The following is a 17,009-nucleotide window of genomic DNA, read 5'->3' on the forward strand; positions in this document are numbered from 1 at the left end:
TGAGTGAAAATCAATGAACTGTTCCATACAAATGCACTTTGAAAGGGGAAAGTGCCTTTCAATAGTAAAATCCTCTCACATTTGACTTCCTTTCTAGGATTTAATGAAGATACTCCGCAAGGAAACAGACTTGAAACAAATACAGACTTTAGCACAGGGAACTCATACACGACTCAGATATTCACAGAGTGAAGTGGAGATAATTAAAAAGAAGCACCTTGTTGCTGCTCACAGGGTAAGTAGACTTAATTAAAATTTGGTGAAAATGAGAACCAGAACAGAATTGTGGGAATTATAGAGCAGCATGTAATTTTTATGTATTTTATCCCCTGATTAAGATTATATTATAGTCCTTTGATTATTCTTATATGTAATCTTATAACCCAGCTGTACCAGAATCATCTTACCTCACGAACTCTCTTATACTGAAAGATATGCTTTGGGCCTCTCTGTGTGAATCTTATGTAACTGTGTTAAAAAGGGAACTTTTCTCTCTTGTTATTAGGAGCAATCTCAACTACAAAGCGAACTACTAAACATTGAGTCTCAGTGTGCTATGTTGAGTGAAGGGATCAAAGAACAACAACAAAGAATTGAAGGATTTCAAGAAAAGATAAATAAGGTGATGCGTGTTCTGTTTGTTATTAAATGCCTATAGCTCCAGACCAGATACCAGGTTGAGGGCTTCCTGAATATGTGCTGAAGCTAGGGTTGACTTAGACAGCAATGCCCTATCAGAAGCAACTTGTAAGCTAAGTCCTACAGATTTGCCAAATTAATTTCCTGGCATACTTTGTTGTTGTTGTTGTTGTTGTTGTTGTTGTTGTTGTTTGGTACTGGGGATTGAACTTGGGACCTTGTGCTTGCGCAGCAGGCGGCAGAACCACTGAGCTGAATCCCCAGCCCCTTGTTTTTGTTTTTTGAGACAAGGTCTTGCTGTGTAGCTCCAGGCTGACCTCCAACTCACGGCAATCCTGCATCAGCCTCCTGAGTGCTGGGGTTACAGGCGTGCAGCACCACACCCACCTACCTTACATTGTTTGATAATCACTATACCCCTTCTCAGGAGACAAAGACCAATGTTACTGTCTTCTGTTATCCAGTTTCTCCTTGCCTAGTGTAGAAGTTACAGCTTCCTTCTTTTTCCACTGCCCTTAACACCAAGAGGGAAAGAACTTTCCCTTGGGTTTTCTATTTTTGTTTTTATTTTCATTTTTGGAATACTGGGGATTGAACCCAGAGCCTCTGCATTGAACTACATCTACAACCCCTTTTCATTTTTTATTCTGAAACATTATGTTGCCCAGACTGGGCTCAAATTTGTCATCTCCTCCATTGGCTTCCCAGCATACTGTGATTACAGGCAGGTGTCACCATGCCAAGCTAGTCATTTTTTAACATTTGTTTCATGTCAGGAACAGTGCTCGGCTCTGGGCATCCTGCCTCTGCCTGTGAAGTGACAGACACAGTTAGGTTTCACTAATCCTTAGGGAATTATTTGTCCCACAGTTGTTATAACTTGCACTTATTGCTTTTAGTTCTGCCTTCTTTGCATAATTTGAAATCACCCTTATATTGCTTCTTAATTATCTCCAGGTAGAATAACCCCGATGTCTTTAATCGCTTCATATTACTATGGATTTATGACAAGGTCTAAAAACTGTCCTCTGATGCTGTGTTGTTTGTCCAGGCCCAGAATAAAACTGTCAAAATATGGTCTTATCACATATCTATTAATGTAAATTCAACTAAATCCAAACACTTTTAACATGTCCTCCTGTTAAACAGTTCTTTCTCATCCTAGAATTATACATAAATGCAAGACTTTAAAACTATTGAGGTTAAACATTATTTTGTTGGATTAAGTTCATTCTAGTGTTTAAAAATATTTTTGATTCTTAATTCTTTGCTCTAATTCTCTTTTTTGTTGTTGTTTACTGCCTTGGGTGCTGTTGTATTACTCATAAATGAACAATTTCTTAGCTGGATGCAATAATGCACACCCTTAATCCCAGCTACTCAGAAGGCTGAGACAGGAGTATCACAAGTTTAAGGCCAGCCTGGGCAATGTAAAGAGACCCTGTCTCAAAATAACTAAAAAGAGCTAGGAATGTAGCTCAGTGATAGAGCACATGCCTAGCATGAGTGAGGCCCTGGGTCCAACTTCCAATATCCCTCCCCCCAAAAAAGGTTAAAGTATTATAAAAAAAGGTTAGAGTATTATATTTTGGTGTAACTAAAGTAAGTGGAATCCTTCTAGCTTTATCTTAACAGTATGTAAACCCAAGCTACTTAATAAGGACAGTTGATGAGCTTTTTATTTAGGTTTTGAATAAGAAATTTGATGATAAAGGGTCGTGTAGATAAAGAGAAAGCATTGGCAAAATACAGGAATGCTTGCTCTGATTAGTTTTTGTTCTGATCTAGGAAAATTTTGGGGTGAAAAACTTAATTTAAGTATGTCTGTGTATTCCTTAAAATTAGCTCTTGGGCCGGGGATTTAGCTCAGTGGTTCCGGCTCCTGCCTCACAAGCACAAGGTCCTGAGTTTGATCCCGGGGATCAAAAAAAATAAAAATAAAAAAAATTATTTATTAAACCAGTTGTTTTCAAATAATTTTAAAGGTAGAAGATGAAATTTTCCATGACTTCTGTGAAGAAATTGGCCTGGAAAATATTCGTGAATTTGAAAATAAACATGTTAAACAGCAACAAGAAATTGATCAAAAAAGGTAATTATATTAACAGATGTTGGGCAGGCTGGGGATTTAGCTCAGTGGCACTGTGCCAGCCTAACAAGTGCAAGGTCCTGAGTTTGATCCCTGGTACCAAAAAAACAAAAAAAAGATACTGGGAGTCTGTTTACATGTGTATAAAAGTAACTAATCTCATGGAAAGGAGTTAGGTCTGAGGTAGACTTAGTTTAATTCATCAAGAAATAGTGAAATTTCATTTTCTTTAAAGAAATCAAACAGAAACTTGAACAAAAAGGAAAGGCATACTAGTTTTTTTTAAACAAGGAAATTCAATATTATAAAAAAAAGTTGGTTCTTTTTAAATTAATCTACAGTTTAAATTCACCTCAGTATATGTACGGACAAGATTTGTTTTAACTAGGTAAGCTGATTCTAGAGTTCACGTATGGAAGTAGCCAAGAAAAGTCTGGGACAAAAAGTAATGAGAGGGCCAAGGATGGAGCTCAGTGGTACCGCCTCCTGCTTCTCAAGCGGAAGGTCCCAAGTTCGATCCCCAGTACTCAAAAAAAAGCAATGAGAAGGACTAGAACTCTCAAATTTTAAAATACCGTATTTAAAATATAGCTGGCTCATAGGAGTCCAGAAATGTAAGAGCTGTAAAGAGTATTTGATAATTCATATCAGTGGGGAAAAGTTACACTTTTCAATAAATCATGTTGAAATAGATACGATTTTTTTAAAAAACAACTTCAATCCCTTTGTCATTTCTTACACTTAGTGTTTAATTCCAGCTAAATCAAAAATTTTAATGTAAAGGAAATGACAAAAATATTAGAGTAAGTCATAAGAAAACTTTTTAAAACAATCTCAGGGAAGTCTTTTCAGTATGATATGTATCCCAGGAGTCATGAAAGAAAAGATTGACAAGATGTTAATGTGTAGGAAATACTTTCAGTCGTCTGACAGAAGCATCATGAATAAAATCTGAAGACAAAGGACACCTTGAAGGGGTGTGCACAATGGGTGTGTCTAGAAAAGGTCAGTGGCTGCCTCTGGAGAGGCTGAGAGGATGAAAGAGACATTCACTTTTTGTACATTCATACACCTTTTACATTTCATTTACAACTGAATCACAAAGGGTGATGTACAGTTTTTTGTTTTTTGGGTTTTTTTTGGTACCGGGGATCGAACTCCGGTCCTTGCACTTGTGCAGCAGGTGGCGAAACCACTGAGCTAAATCCCCGGCCCCACCTTTTACATTTCACACATATTCTCTATTCAAATACAGTGTTTAAACATAAAAGTAACATATCTCTCTTGGAGAACATAGAGAAAAGTTTTCTTTGTCCTGAAATAAAAACTTAAAAATGTTTGGGCCCACTTCCTTTCAGTTTATTCTCTATAATTCTTTGATACTCTATTCATTCATCTAACCACATACTTGTTATTTACCGTGTACCTCCCATGGGCCAGGCGCCATCCAGGCACTGAGGATACAGCAAGGGGCAAGAAGGGTCACGCCCTTACCTAATCTCAGTCCTTTGCATTTCCATGTACATGTTAGGATCAGCTTTCAATTGCTGTATAAAGCCTGCTGGGACTTTGGTAAGGATTATATTGAATCTGTAGATCAATTTGGGAACAACTGACCTGTTAATAGTGCTGACTCATGGGCATGGTACTTACCTCCGTTTATTTAGGTTATCCTTGATTTCTCTCACTAGCAGTCTTTAGTTTTCAGTGCACAGATTTGGTCTTGTGCATATTTCATTGATTTGTTCTTAAGCACTTCATATCTCTATGCTATTTTAAGCGGAATTATTTTTAAATTTCAGTATAAAATTTGTTGGTAGTATATTGAAATAAAATGTTTTTTTAAGTTGAGCTTATATCCTGAAATCTTGCTAAACTTACTGGTTCTTTTTTGTTTTTGTTTGTTTTTTTAGGCAGGGTCTTGCTATATAGTTAAGGGTGGCCTTGAACTCACTGTGTAGCCCACGCTGACCTCAAACTCATGGAGATCCACCCGCCCAGGCCTCCCAGTGAAACTTACTAATTCTTTTAGTTCTTTTGTAGATTCCTTAGGGTTTCCACATAGATAACTATATTGACAGTGAATAAAAAATTTTGTTTTCCTTTCTGATTAATATATCTTTTATTTCTTTTTATTGCCTATTGTGCTAGCTAGGACAATGATAAACTAAGACAGAGAGAGTAGACATCCTGCCTTGTTCCCAGGCTTAAGGGCAAAACATTGGGTCTTGCTCAGTAAAGTGTAGAAATTCAGTGTAAGATTCGACTGGAGCACAAGTGAGACCACCGAGGCAGGCAAAATCTAAGCAACATGCGATGAGTTTATTGCCATCTGGGTGCACATGGGCCAAGGGTGAAAAGGCCGTTGCCATAGGAAGGAGGGCGCATGCAGTTTATATAGGGGAGTTTAAGTAGGGGAGGGGGTGTCAGCCCAGAGGGTGGAAAATTGGGGGGTCTCTTGAGTGATAGGCTTGAGGCTGGTGAACAGGGCAGGGTGAGGGTGGCAGGGCGATGGCAGGTACACAGCAAGGTACAGCAGGTGCGTTGTGGTTTTTTGGAGAACCGGTCTCCTTGCAGGTGTGAATGAGCGAGACAGCAGCTGGCTTCCTGTCATCACTGTTCTTGCAGGCAATGTGTCTGTTGGGGTTTTTTCTCCCTCAGTTGGGCAGGGATCTCAGTCAGGGCACCTGTCACTCAGAGTGCCCTTTATCAGACTGAAGAAGTTCCCTTCTGTTCTTACTTTACAGTTCTTCTGTCTTATCCTATACTTTTTATCATAAATGAATGTTGAATTTTGTCAGTTACTTTCTCTGGTATCTATTGAGATGCTTGCATGGTTGGATTTTTAAGAGTTAGTAAATAAAAAGTTAGTTATATTGATTTTAAACTGCTAAACCACCTTGCATGTCTGAGGTAAACCCAGCTTTTTTTTTTTTTTTAGTTTTTATTGGTACATTTTAGGTATACAATTCGTTTACATTTATCATTGGGTGTTTGTACCTGTACATGATGTATCTTGGTTCTTATTTTTTTTCCCCCATTACCTGTGCACCCTAACCCAGCTTATTTTTCATATATTTGGAGGTTAGGGTTTCATGTATTTTTAGATTTGATTTGTTAAAATTGTATTGAGGATGCTATTTTCTGAGTGTAATGATTTGTAAGTTTCTTTTCTTGTAATGTCATTGTCATGTTTTGGTATGCTAAACCCTAAAATGAACTGAAAGTTGTTCTCTCCTTTATTTTTCTGCAGTTCACATAAAATTGGCATTGCTTCTAAATGTTTGGAAACCATGTGGGCCACCTGCTTTTCTTTGTGGGAAAGTTTGTGATTTTTTTTTTTATGGTCCTGGGGTTTGATCTGAGGGCATTCTTTACTGTGCTGCATCGCCAGCCCTTTTCAAATTGTTGTTTTGAGATGGTCTTGCTAGACCACCAAGTTGCCTAGCTGGGCTCAAACTAGCAGTCCTCTGCCTCATCCTTCCAGAGTTGTGGGATGACAGGAATGTGTGTGAGAAAGCTTTTAATTACAGGTTTGGTTTAATACAGTATAGGGCTATTCAGGGTATCTCTTTTCTTGGGTGAGCTTTGGTTTGTGTCTTTCTTTTTTTTTTTTTCCTAGTACCGGGGATTGAACTCGGGACCTTGTACTTGCGAGGCAGGCGTGGGGACCACTGAGCTAAATCCCCAGCCCTGATTTGTATCTTTCAAGGAATTTATGTATTTTATCTGAGTTGCAAGGTTTTTTAACATAAATTTACTTAGAATTTATGTTCTTTTTTAAAAGTCTGTAGGGTCCGTATTGATATACTTTCATTCATGAGGTTGGTAGCTTACCTTTTCTCTATTCTTCTTGCCATCTAGCTAGAGCTGTCAGTTTCACTGATCCTAAGACTAGCTCTTAGTGTCATTGATTTTCTCTGTAATTTGTTTCTGTTATTGATTTCTGCTGTTATTTTTTTTTCCTTCCTTCTTATTTTCTGTTAATTTACTGTTCTTTTCTAGCTTAAGATGGAATCTTACATTATCTTAGACTTCTAATATAAGCATTTCAAGCTATTTATTTCTCTCTGAAGTTCTGTTTAAGCTGCATCTCACAAAGTTTGGAGTTATTTTCATTGTTGTCCTGTCTGAAATATTTTCTAGGATCCCTTGTGATTTTTTTTTTCTCTACTACCTGTTCAGAGGCCATGAGTGGGGATTCGGTTGCCTCTGAGTGTGGCACACCAGGGTCCACCCCTTTTTAAGTCTGAACTCAACCTTAATCTCTTGTCTGCTAAGTAGGGATGATAGTGTCACTTACCTCATGGTCCTACAGCTTATGTGAGTTAATTCATGGAGGAGCTTTGGTAACAGTCAAGCATAGAGTGAGCTTTCATTAAGTATTGCTCTCTGTTTTTATTGCTGTTTTGTACCTGGGTACCCAACACCATGTCTGCTACAGTTGGTGTTAAGAGTGCTTCTTGAAAGAAAGGTTTGGAAAGAGGGAGGAGAGCAGGAGCTCAGTTGGTGTTGAGATTCTCTGTGAAGGGTGTAGAAGGCTGGCACAGTAGAAGATGCACCAGGAAAGAAATAATTCAGAGTCCCAAGTTTGAAGTTTATGTGTGAATAGCTATTCAAAATACTGATTAATTTATAGGAATAAGCACCTAAGTTGTAACTTAAAAGAGAGGAGGCAACTATTGATTATAAAAGATTTAAGAAACACATCCCCCCATATGCAATGTATGGATCCTGATACAAAGTTATTTATTTAATTAATGAGACTATGAGGAAATTTGTCAATGGCCATTGCACAGTGTGTTTTTAAGCTGTAACAGGTTATGCTTTTTAATTGAAAGTCACTTCACTTTTAGATAAACTTACAAAAATATTTACAGATGAAATTGCACAATGCCTGGAATTTGCTTCTGATAATCCAGTGGTGGGGGGGAGCAGGGAATGGGCTGATGAAGAGTGAGAGTTTTAAAAACAAAAACCATCTGCTTACCTCTGGTAATGCTTGACCTTATTGTACTAGGTTAGAATTTGAAAAACAAAAAACCCGGCTTAATATTCAGCTTGAATATAGTCGCAGTCTGCTCAAGAAGAAACTGAGTAAGATCAACACGTTAAAAGAAACTATCCAGAAAGGTGGCGAAGACATTGACAGCCTGAAGAAGGTAATAGATGCAGGCAGTGGAAGGGCCTCTTTGTGAGCTTGTGACCTTCGTGGAGGGCTGTTTGTGGAGCTCCTAAAGGGTCCTCAGTGACAGGGAGGCCGCAGGGACTTGAGAACTGCTCCCAGTAAAATCCCAGAGCTCCGTGGGTCCCTGGACATCCAGTGGGAGGGAACACAGAGGTGGCTTCCACCTAAACTCTGACCTGAGTGGTGGGAGTCACTGGGCTCCGGAGCTGACTGCCTGGGCCAGGCCCTGATGGTGCCTCCATCAAGTAAAGAGCCTGCAGGTGGCAGAGAAGTTGGGCTGGAGCCACAGATGGGAACTTGCTGGTGATCAAGAGTAAACTGAAACCTTGTGAGAGGTGGAGACACTAGACAGGTGCCATGGAGTGCACTGGACTACAGGGCGATGGGATCCGGGAATGGCTGGCCAGGTGAGGGGAGGCCCAAAGCGGAGAGGTCAGGAGCCTGGTGCTGCAGGAGGAGGTCTTGCTACAGAGGCAGCATGGCGGTTGGTTCAGTTGCAGGAACACTGTCACTGGACGTGAGGTCAGCAAATTGAGGTGTGGATCTAAAAAGAAGGACAAAGGCAGGCAGTGACTGCCAATTTCCAAAAGGTGTGGAATGATAGTGGGTCACAGCCTGTGGCAGCTTCAATCCACACACAGGGGAACGACTGGGGTGGTCTACTTATAATGCTAGAACCTGCTGGTCTTACTAGTACACAGGATGGTAAATCTGCAGTGCAAACCCTCTCTGTTCAGATTGAAGACAACTGTCTGCAAGTCGTGGATGAACTCATGGCAAAGCAGAAGCAACTTAAGGACATATTTGTCACTCAGAATTCCAGCGCTCAGAAAGTTCAATCTCAGCTTGAGGAGGAACGGAAGAAATTTTTGGCTGTTGATAGGTAATTAAAAATTCTTCATTTTGAAAGTCCTAGCCAGCATTTTAAACATGTGCTTTTCGATTTGAAATGTAGTATATGAAGTTGTGTTTGAATATGTACACTTCATTGCTCCTGGTCCCACATAACACTTTTCACATATTCTAATATGGGGAGAAACCAAAAGGGGCAGCTAGTCAGTTAGAGTGCATGTTCCTTCTGGTGATGAAAATAGAAACGTATAAGAGAGGCCCTTACCTAAGAGCCTTGACACTGGTGTGTTCCCCTCGTCCAGAGTTACCTATCATTGCACCACAGCACAGAACGTAACGGGGAGGAGAATCAAACCACACTGCCTGGCAGTGCATCCCAGCTCTGCTCCTTATACACTGCACCTTCACTTCCTCATCAGTAAAGTGGGGATAACAAAGTACCTACTTTGTAGAATAGTCATAAAGACTGAATGAATCACTACTGAACAGCACTTCAGACAGTACCTGGCACCTAATAAATGTGTATTTTCCATGTGACCATGATGCTTTGCACTTGCAAAAAAGTCATCTGCTTTGCTTTCCTGTTTGATTGACATAATGTATGTGGTCAGATGAAATGAGCTGGCTTTTTCTTAGTCTCTTGGCATTTTGGTTTTCTTCAGTGTCCAAAGACCGTGAGTGCTTTTAGGACCCAGTCCAGAAGTTTATTGAGTGAAATTTAAATCTGCTTACTGATTTTTTTATTCTTGTATTGTTTAAATAGGACTATTTCTGTTTCTCTTCATATTCTTGAAAACTTTGTAGTCCATCCTTCCTCCCATCAATCCATCCATCCATCCATCCTTTTTCCCACCTGCCCTACCTGCTTCACTCTTGGTTTTCTCATTCCGAGTTGCCTCAGCTGGTGGACATCAGTTTCATTTTCAGGAAGGGGCATTGCCATAGTGGTGGTATGGTACAGAAGCTTCAGATTGTGACCCAGTGACTTTGCTGCGAAGGTATCTATCTCTCTGCAAAGATTGCTCCTCATCTGAAGCTCTAAAATAGAGCGTTCAGATGAGGGAGAGGTGCAACTTTAAAAATTGCACAGATGTAAAAAGAAAGCTAGTGGGAATACACTGTCTGCCCCCAGGGCTGCCTGTCACTGAGAAGTGCTCCCTTGGACAACCAGGTCACACCCACACCCTTCCCGGGAGCGTCAGTGTGCAAGTTACAAACCCCAGCATTTACAGTATTCTTAGAGAAAGTGGTCTTCTTCACGGAAGTTTATAACGTAACATTCTCCTTCCTTGATGCAGCTTTATAGAGGAAGTAAAATCACTTTTTCATGTCTGTGTATTTACAGGGAAGTAGGAAAATTGCAAAAAGAAGTTGTGATCATTCAGACTTCTCTGGAACAGAAACGCCTAGAGAGGCATAACATGCTGCTGGATTGCAAAGTTCAAAATATTGAAATAACTCTTTTGTTGGGGTCACTGGATGACATCATTGAAGTGGAGGTAATTTAGCAGTTGTCAGAGCTGAACACAATACCCTTTGACTGCTTAGTCTTCCTCAGGTTCCATGGCCCCTGTGGGGATAGAGAAGACATCATTTCCTCCGAGGAGGGAAAGGGGGCAAATTGACTGTCATTCCATTTTGAATTAATTAATTTAGGCAATTCTCTGATCTCTGGTTAATCTGTGTCTCTTCATTTTACTAGGATAGACTAGTGTCTCATGCCTATAGAGTAGATACCCAGGAGAAAACAGAGGTTAAAGCTATTGTCCTTTTGTTCTGCCCCCACACCCTCCAGAATCTGCTTATTTCCATCCAGTCTTCTGCTCCAGAGGGAGCTTTAAGTCCTTTGGATTCTTCAGAATAAAGTATCTAGAAAACTGAACTTCTTTCTAATATGAATGACTTTTTATACTATAATTCTTTTTGGGGGGGGCTACTGGGGATTGAACTCAGGTCCTTGCACTTGCAAGGCAGGGGGCGAAACCACTGAGCTAAATTACCCGGCCCTTTATAGTATAATTCTGCTGCCTTTTCTCTGTTTTAGCACAGATCACATTCTGCATAAGAGGTAAAGAAAAGAGCAAACCCTTTCCTGGCCACAAGTGAAATAAGCCTAACTCAGATGGCTTTAAAGTGAGAAGAAAATAATGGGAAGTGGAGGGACAGGGCTGGGAATTGATAGAGTCACATGTGTGGCCCCTACCAGGAACTTTCAGGCTGCCAGACTCCTTGCTCAGTATGTATTAGCTTTGTCTTCTCAAATCAGTTTTGCCCACCAGGCTACAACTGGCTTTGACCATGAGGGAAAAGAGCTCTCCCCTGTCCTCAGAAAAATCCTGGGGATGAGCTCTGGGGAAAAATCCTGGGGAAGTTCATCCTGGCTTCTGTGCCCACTCATTTGGGTGTGGAAGGAGCAGAACGGGGTCTGTCATAGCTAAGCTAGGTGTGAGCTGGAAGACAGTGCTGTACTCACTGTCCACCAAAGAAATAGAAACTGTTGGAAAAGGCAACTTAATTTTAGAAGCGTCTTGTCACAGAGTGGAAGAGAAGAGGAAGCAGTCTTCCTGAGTGATATCTATGTAACTGTTGGTCAGTAATGGTGTTGCTCCTTTGTTCCCATTGTCCTTTCACTTAGTAGATCTGCAGAATTACCCTCAACCTGTTCACCATGAGTGTGAAAATATTTGCTTTATAAACATGACAGACATTTACAGTGCGAAGTATTTCAAAGCAGATATTAAAACCTTGAGCTGAATCCATACTGAATCATTATCTAGAAAGTAAGACATTTAGTTTCCAGTCTAGCATATAAGAAGCTTGACTCTTAAAAAGTAAAAAGTTGAACAGACTGAAAAACCAGTAACTTCTTAATCTGTAAAGGAAGGGTGGTCACAGAGCAAACTGGTGCTCCAAGGGTGGAGAGGCAGGCAGGCAAACACAAAATCACAGCTTACACAGCCCAAGCCCCATGGGATGAGCACAGCCCCAAGAAGACCTAACCTGTGATCTACTGATTGCTGGAATGGGATGGGGGAGTAATCATGGGCTCCCACACTTTGGTGTCACCTCCTAAAGCTCTGTCGGGTTTTCACTTAACCAGGGCGGCTCCTCAGGAGAAACTGCTTCACCGGGGCTCATCTTCTGGGGTTTATCAGAGCTTGTCTGAGTTAGGGGAGGGAAGTACCCAACTCCAGCCAGCTATAGCCATTGTGTCCCACCTACAGTAGAATCCAAAAAAACGAAGTGGGAAGCACACATTAAGTTCACAGTCCAGGGAAGGAAGCTTGCTAAAAGACAGAGACCTGAGGATAAGACTACAGGTGCTCCCCTTCCCTACGCCTCACCACATCACTAGCTGTTCTGACAGCCTCTCTTCGCTCAGCCATCATGTATGGCTATCAGGAAAGATTTGGAAGCCAAAAGGCAGGAACAGCCAGCATCAGAAGAGACAGCCAGTATCAGACCCAGAATTACATATGGTAAGGACCTTGGAATTAGCAGACCAAGAATTTAAAACAAGCATGATTAATAACCTAAGGACTCTAATCAATAGATAACATGAAAAAACAGATAGGCAGTTTAAGCAGGATGGAAAGTCTAAGAATCAAAAAGAAATGCTACAAGTCAAAACCATTATAACAGAAATAGTGTTTTTGATGGGCTTATTGCAGATTAGACACAGAGGAAAGAACTCTGAGCTTAAGGATATCTCTATAGAAACCTCTAAAGCTAAAAAGAAAAAAGAATGAAAGAAACAACAGATCTTCCAGGAACTGTGGGAAAGCTACAAAAGATGTAGTTTATATGTAATAGGAATACCAGAAGAAGAAAGTGGGAAAGAAATAGAAGCAATATTTCAAATACAAACTGAAAATTTCCCCAAATTAATGTCAGACACCACTTGGCAGCTCTGTAAAACTCAACACCAAACAGGTGTGTGCTGATTTTTTTAGATATAATACCAAAGGCACTATCCAGGAAATAAATAATTGGTAAGCTGGCCTTTATTAAAATGCTCCATGAGAAACACTGTCAAGAGAGTGAAAATAAAAGCTACAGTCTGGGAGAAAATATCTGCAAAAGACCTCTGATAAAAACCTAAGTAAAATATTTAGAGAACTCCTAAAATTCAAGAATAAGAAAATAACTTTACTAATATATGGGCCAAAGGCCTCAAAAGACATCTCACCAAATAAGATGGACAGACAGCAAGTAAGTGTGCGAAGAGAGGCACTATGCCATGTGTCATTGGGGAAACACCCATGAAAACAAGATGGCACCAACATCCAAAACAGTGATGACACCATATGCTGGCAGGAATGTTGAGTGACAGGAACTGTCTTTCACTGCTGGTGGAAATGCAAAATGACACAGTCAGTTGGGAAAGCCGTTTGGCAGTTTCTTATAAAACTAAACATACTCTTACCATGTGGTCCAGCTGTTGTACTACCTGGTATTTACCCTAAGAGTTGAAAACATCCACACAAAAACCTGCATGCGATGTTTATAGCAGCTTGCCAAAACTTGGGAGCAACCAAAATATCCATCAGGGCCTGAGAGTATAGGTCAGTGGTACAGCACTTACCTAGAATTGATGAGGCCCTGGGTTTAATCCCCAGTACCACAAAAAAATAAAAACTAAAAACATATATCACCAGTTGGTGAATAAACTGCTACATTCAGACCATGCAGTGTTAACAATTCACCACTAGAGAGAAATGAAATATTAAACCATGAAAAATGTGAAAAAAGCCAGGCCTGGTGGCGCATAACTGTAATCCCAGGACGCTGGAAGGCTGAGTCAGGAAAATTGCCAAATTCAAACCTAGCCTGAGCAGCATAGGAAGACCTTGTCTCAAAAAATTTTTTTTAAAAATTTTTAAGAGGGCCGGGGATTTAGCTCAATGGTTCCACCACCTGCCTCACAAGTGCAACGTCCCAAGTTCAATCCCTGGTACCAAAAAAACCCCCCAAAAAAACCCAAAAACAAAATTAAAAAAAAAAATTTTAAGAGCTGGAGATATAGCTCAGTGCAAACCCTCAGTAGCACACAACAAAAAAAGGAAATGCATATTTATGAGACACAATCAGAAAATCTATGATACACACGAGATGAGTCCAACAATATGACACTCTGGAAAGGCCACAGCTATACATGCAGTAAAAGATGAGTGGTTTCCAGGAATCACAGGGAGACAAGGGATGCATCAGTGGTGCAGAGGACTTGGAGCCGTGAGTGTCTGCCTGGTGCTGAACAGGTGGTTACATGGCATCATGCATGTCCAAATCCCGAGAATGTACAGCACTGAGAGCTCGCTCACCCTAGGGGAAGCTATGGCCTTGTTGCTTACAAAGTGTCACTGTGGGTTCATCAACAGCAACAGATGCACCACGCTGGGGGGTGTTGATACTCATTGGGGAGCACATGGGAAATCCCTGGACCTCGCTCCCAGTTTGCTCTAGAAAATAGTCTTTTTTTAAAAAGTGGTGCTTATGCCTCATTTTGTGCTAGTCGGGCTACACTGGAATATTGCGTTCACTTTTTAAAGCATCACCCTTCCTGAGAGTAAATTGTCCAAGAGAGTCCAGAAGGCCCAGACGACGTCATGCTGGGAGGGGAAAACATGGGGATGCTGATCATTCTCTTGCAATAGACGACAGTTGCTCACATGGCTTGCATGCTCTTTTCTGGTCCTATGGGGCATGCTAGGCCTCTGAGCCAAATGTCTCTTGTGAAAGAACACTAGGAGGAAGAGGGCTGGCCTCTGGGGGTGTGTCCCTGGCTGGCATTTTATAAGTAGATCTAGTCGTGACCAGGTAATGTGGTGCTAAAACCCAGAATAGAAAAGGCAGTAGATGGACCAGGGATTTAGCTCATGGCACTGTGCCTGCCTCAAAAGCACAGGGTCCTGAGTTTGATCCCCTTCCTGGTACCAAAAAAGAAAAGAAAAGAAGGCAACAGAAAAAAGGTTATAGGAGTCATCTCTCTCCTGAGGGTTGAAAAGGAGCTACTGGGTAGAAGTAATTGTTTCACACCTCTTGCTGTGGCAGTAACTGTCCACACTGGTGAGGCGGAGTCTGAGACTTCCCTTCCAGGGCAGCTGTTCAGAGAGGTACAGTAAATTGTCTCTGCCTGCCAGGGCTCTCTGGGAAAATTCTTAACGAATCTTTGGGTGGGTACTTCCAGATTATTGCTTCCCAGATCATATGTGTGGAGAAAGCAGCTGAGGATCCTACTGCCTAAGCATCTGTGTTCCCTGTTGTTGCTGGCCCATGGCCACACCTGGAGTAGCGAGCAGCAGATGACTTACACAGAAGCTGAATGCAGTGCTATCAAATCACATGCAGGAATCATGAGATTTAGTGTCAGCATTACACTTTATTCAAGTCCAATTTCTCTCTGAGCTGTTTTAACACATATGTATTACATTAAAACTTAATTCCGAAAGTAGTATGATTGAGTTTGTTCAGCTGAGAACATCTACAAAGGCAGAATTTGGCATTTTTTTGAGACATGGTCTTGGTATGTAGTTAGGCTGGTCCTGAACTTACTGTGTAGCCCAGGTAGCTTGGAACTCCTGGTGATTCTCCTGCCTCAGTCTCCCAAGTGCTGGGATTATTGTTTGCCACCACACTCACCCAAGTTTGGCATTTTTTTCTTAATATGTGTCTTGGTTTTGATCAGCATGATACCAAAGGCCAACCATTTCACATTGAAATTGAAATGTAAGTCAGTCATTCCACGAGGCCCTGGGAATACAACAGCCAAAAATCAGGTGTTCTTTACATCCTAGTGGGATAGAGACAAGCAGGCATAGGTAGGCGAAATACTTACATGAGGTGTTGACCCACACTAATAAAACAGTAAAGCAGAAGAGAAGAAGTGGTGATGGAGGGGTGGCCAGAGCAAAGGTGGCTGGTGACTGAGGAGGTGACGGGTGAAGTCAGACACTTTGGGGGGCCATGCCTGCCTGGAGAGTGGCACCCACTGTGGTCATGGAGGCTGCACAGTTGCGGCAGAATGACTGACCTCAGAACACTGACAGCTGTGAGAGGGTTGCCGAGGCCAGGTTACTGTGGCCTTGCTGGCTTGTCTGAAGGAGGTGACAGGCACTTGGAGGCCTCGTGTGTACAGGTAGTACGGGTCACCATCAGAGACAATAAGAGAGTTTTACATGTTTTTCAGTTGGGAACTGAGACAGAAAGTACACAGGCAACAACTGATATCTATGAAAAAGAAGCTGCTATGGAAGTGGACTACAGCCCTCTACAGGAGGATTTGAAGGTAATGGAAAGATTTCTGTTGATTTTTACTAACTCACATCAATGTTGAATATTCAGACACTGCAGAAACATTTTTAGATGGTAGAGTGTTTTTTTAAAAAGAACCATACAGTGGAAAAACACTTTCCTATATCGACAATACTGACACCAGACATGTGGGTCTTCCCTCCCACGAAGTTCAGCTCTCTGCACGCTGCCTGAGGCTCCTGGGATGCACAAGCTGAGGGCACAGTCCACACTGCTGCACTTGGAGACTCTGGGGAACACTTTATGTTCACTAGCTTGTTATGAAGGATACAACTCAGGAAGAGCCAGGTGGGAGAGATGCAGAGCAGCACCTCCCAGGGGCTCCATGAGCTCACCTACCCAGATGCCCTCCCTGGTGTGTCTGATTAAAACCTCCATCTCTAGCCTCGGTCCATTCCCTAGAGAGCAGAGGCTAAATGTTCCAAGCCTCTGGCAACCAGTCCTCTTCTCAAAAGTCAGCCACGAGCAGGAACTCAGGTTGGGTGGAAGAGGCTTCTTCTCAATAACAAAAGATGCTTCTCTCACCCCTCCCATTCAGGATTTTAGGATCTCTGGGCCAGGAACCAGGAACCAGGATGAAGGCCACATACACATTTCTTATATCACAAAACAGCAGTAAATAGGCTACTAAAAAATGTTTATATCAGCTGGGCATGGTGGCCAGTCGGGGCTACATAGTTTGAGGACAGCCTAAACTACATAGTGAGACCCTGTCTCCAAAAAAAATTTCTATTAGTGTGTTTAATCACTGTATTCAGTACCGTGGAATGTCCAGTCAGTTTCTGGGGCTAACTCTGCTTCTTGTGAGGTCAGACTGAATACTTAAGTCTTGCAAACTCCCGCATAAATAAATGTGGCCCTTACTCCCATGCCTGAGTTTACCATGTCAGTGTCCCAGTGCTGTTCCTGCAGTAGCCTTGGGCTTCTCCC

General features: G+C 41.6%; 2 protein-coding genes across 10 annotated transcripts in view; one reads left to right on the forward strand and one right to left on the reverse strand.

Moving 5' to 3' along the window:
* The window catches only part of Smc1b (structural maintenance of chromosomes 1B), a 64,048-nt gene that overhangs the window by 37,394 nt on the left and 9,645 nt on the right, over nucleotides 1–17,009 (forward strand). For both annotated transcript variants that reach the window (XM_004845405.3, XM_021258806.2), the window contains exons 13-19: nucleotides 98–235; nucleotides 506–622; nucleotides 2,625–2,731; nucleotides 7,749–7,890; nucleotides 8,654–8,799; nucleotides 10,114–10,267; nucleotides 15,955–16,053. In XM_004845405.3, the coding sequence (XP_004845462.2) occupies nucleotides 98–235; nucleotides 506–622; nucleotides 2,625–2,731; nucleotides 7,749–7,890; nucleotides 8,654–8,799; nucleotides 10,114–10,267; nucleotides 15,955–16,053 (903 nt within the window). The remainder of the gene's footprint in view (nucleotides 1–97; nucleotides 236–505; nucleotides 623–2,624; nucleotides 2,732–7,748; nucleotides 7,891–8,653; nucleotides 8,800–10,113; nucleotides 10,268–15,954; nucleotides 16,054–17,009) is intronic.
* The window catches only part of Siral2 (SIR2 antiphage like 2), a 44,398-nt gene continuing 34,918 nt past the window's right edge, over nucleotides 7,530–17,009 (reverse strand). For 7 of the 8 annotated variants that reach the window (XM_087213709.1, XM_087213710.1, XM_087213706.1 and 4 more), the window contains one exon: nucleotides 7,530–8,460. In XM_087213709.1, the coding sequence (XP_087069835.1) occupies nucleotides 8,261–8,460 (200 nt within the window). In that variant the 3' untranslated portion in view covers nucleotides 7,530–8,260. Of the gene's footprint in view, nucleotides 8,461–10,154; nucleotides 10,339–17,009 lie in introns of those variants that run through there. The other variant, XM_021258815.2, reaches the window with a different exon arrangement.

This window comes from Heterocephalus glaber, unplaced genomic scaffold (genome assembly GCF_053883595.1).
Source record: "Heterocephalus glaber isolate CG9 unplaced genomic scaffold, H.glaber_assembly_v1.0 deba00001444, whole genome shotgun sequence".
In the NCBI taxonomy this organism is placed as follows: domain Eukaryota; kingdom Metazoa; phylum Chordata; class Mammalia; order Rodentia; family Bathyergidae; genus Heterocephalus; species Heterocephalus glaber.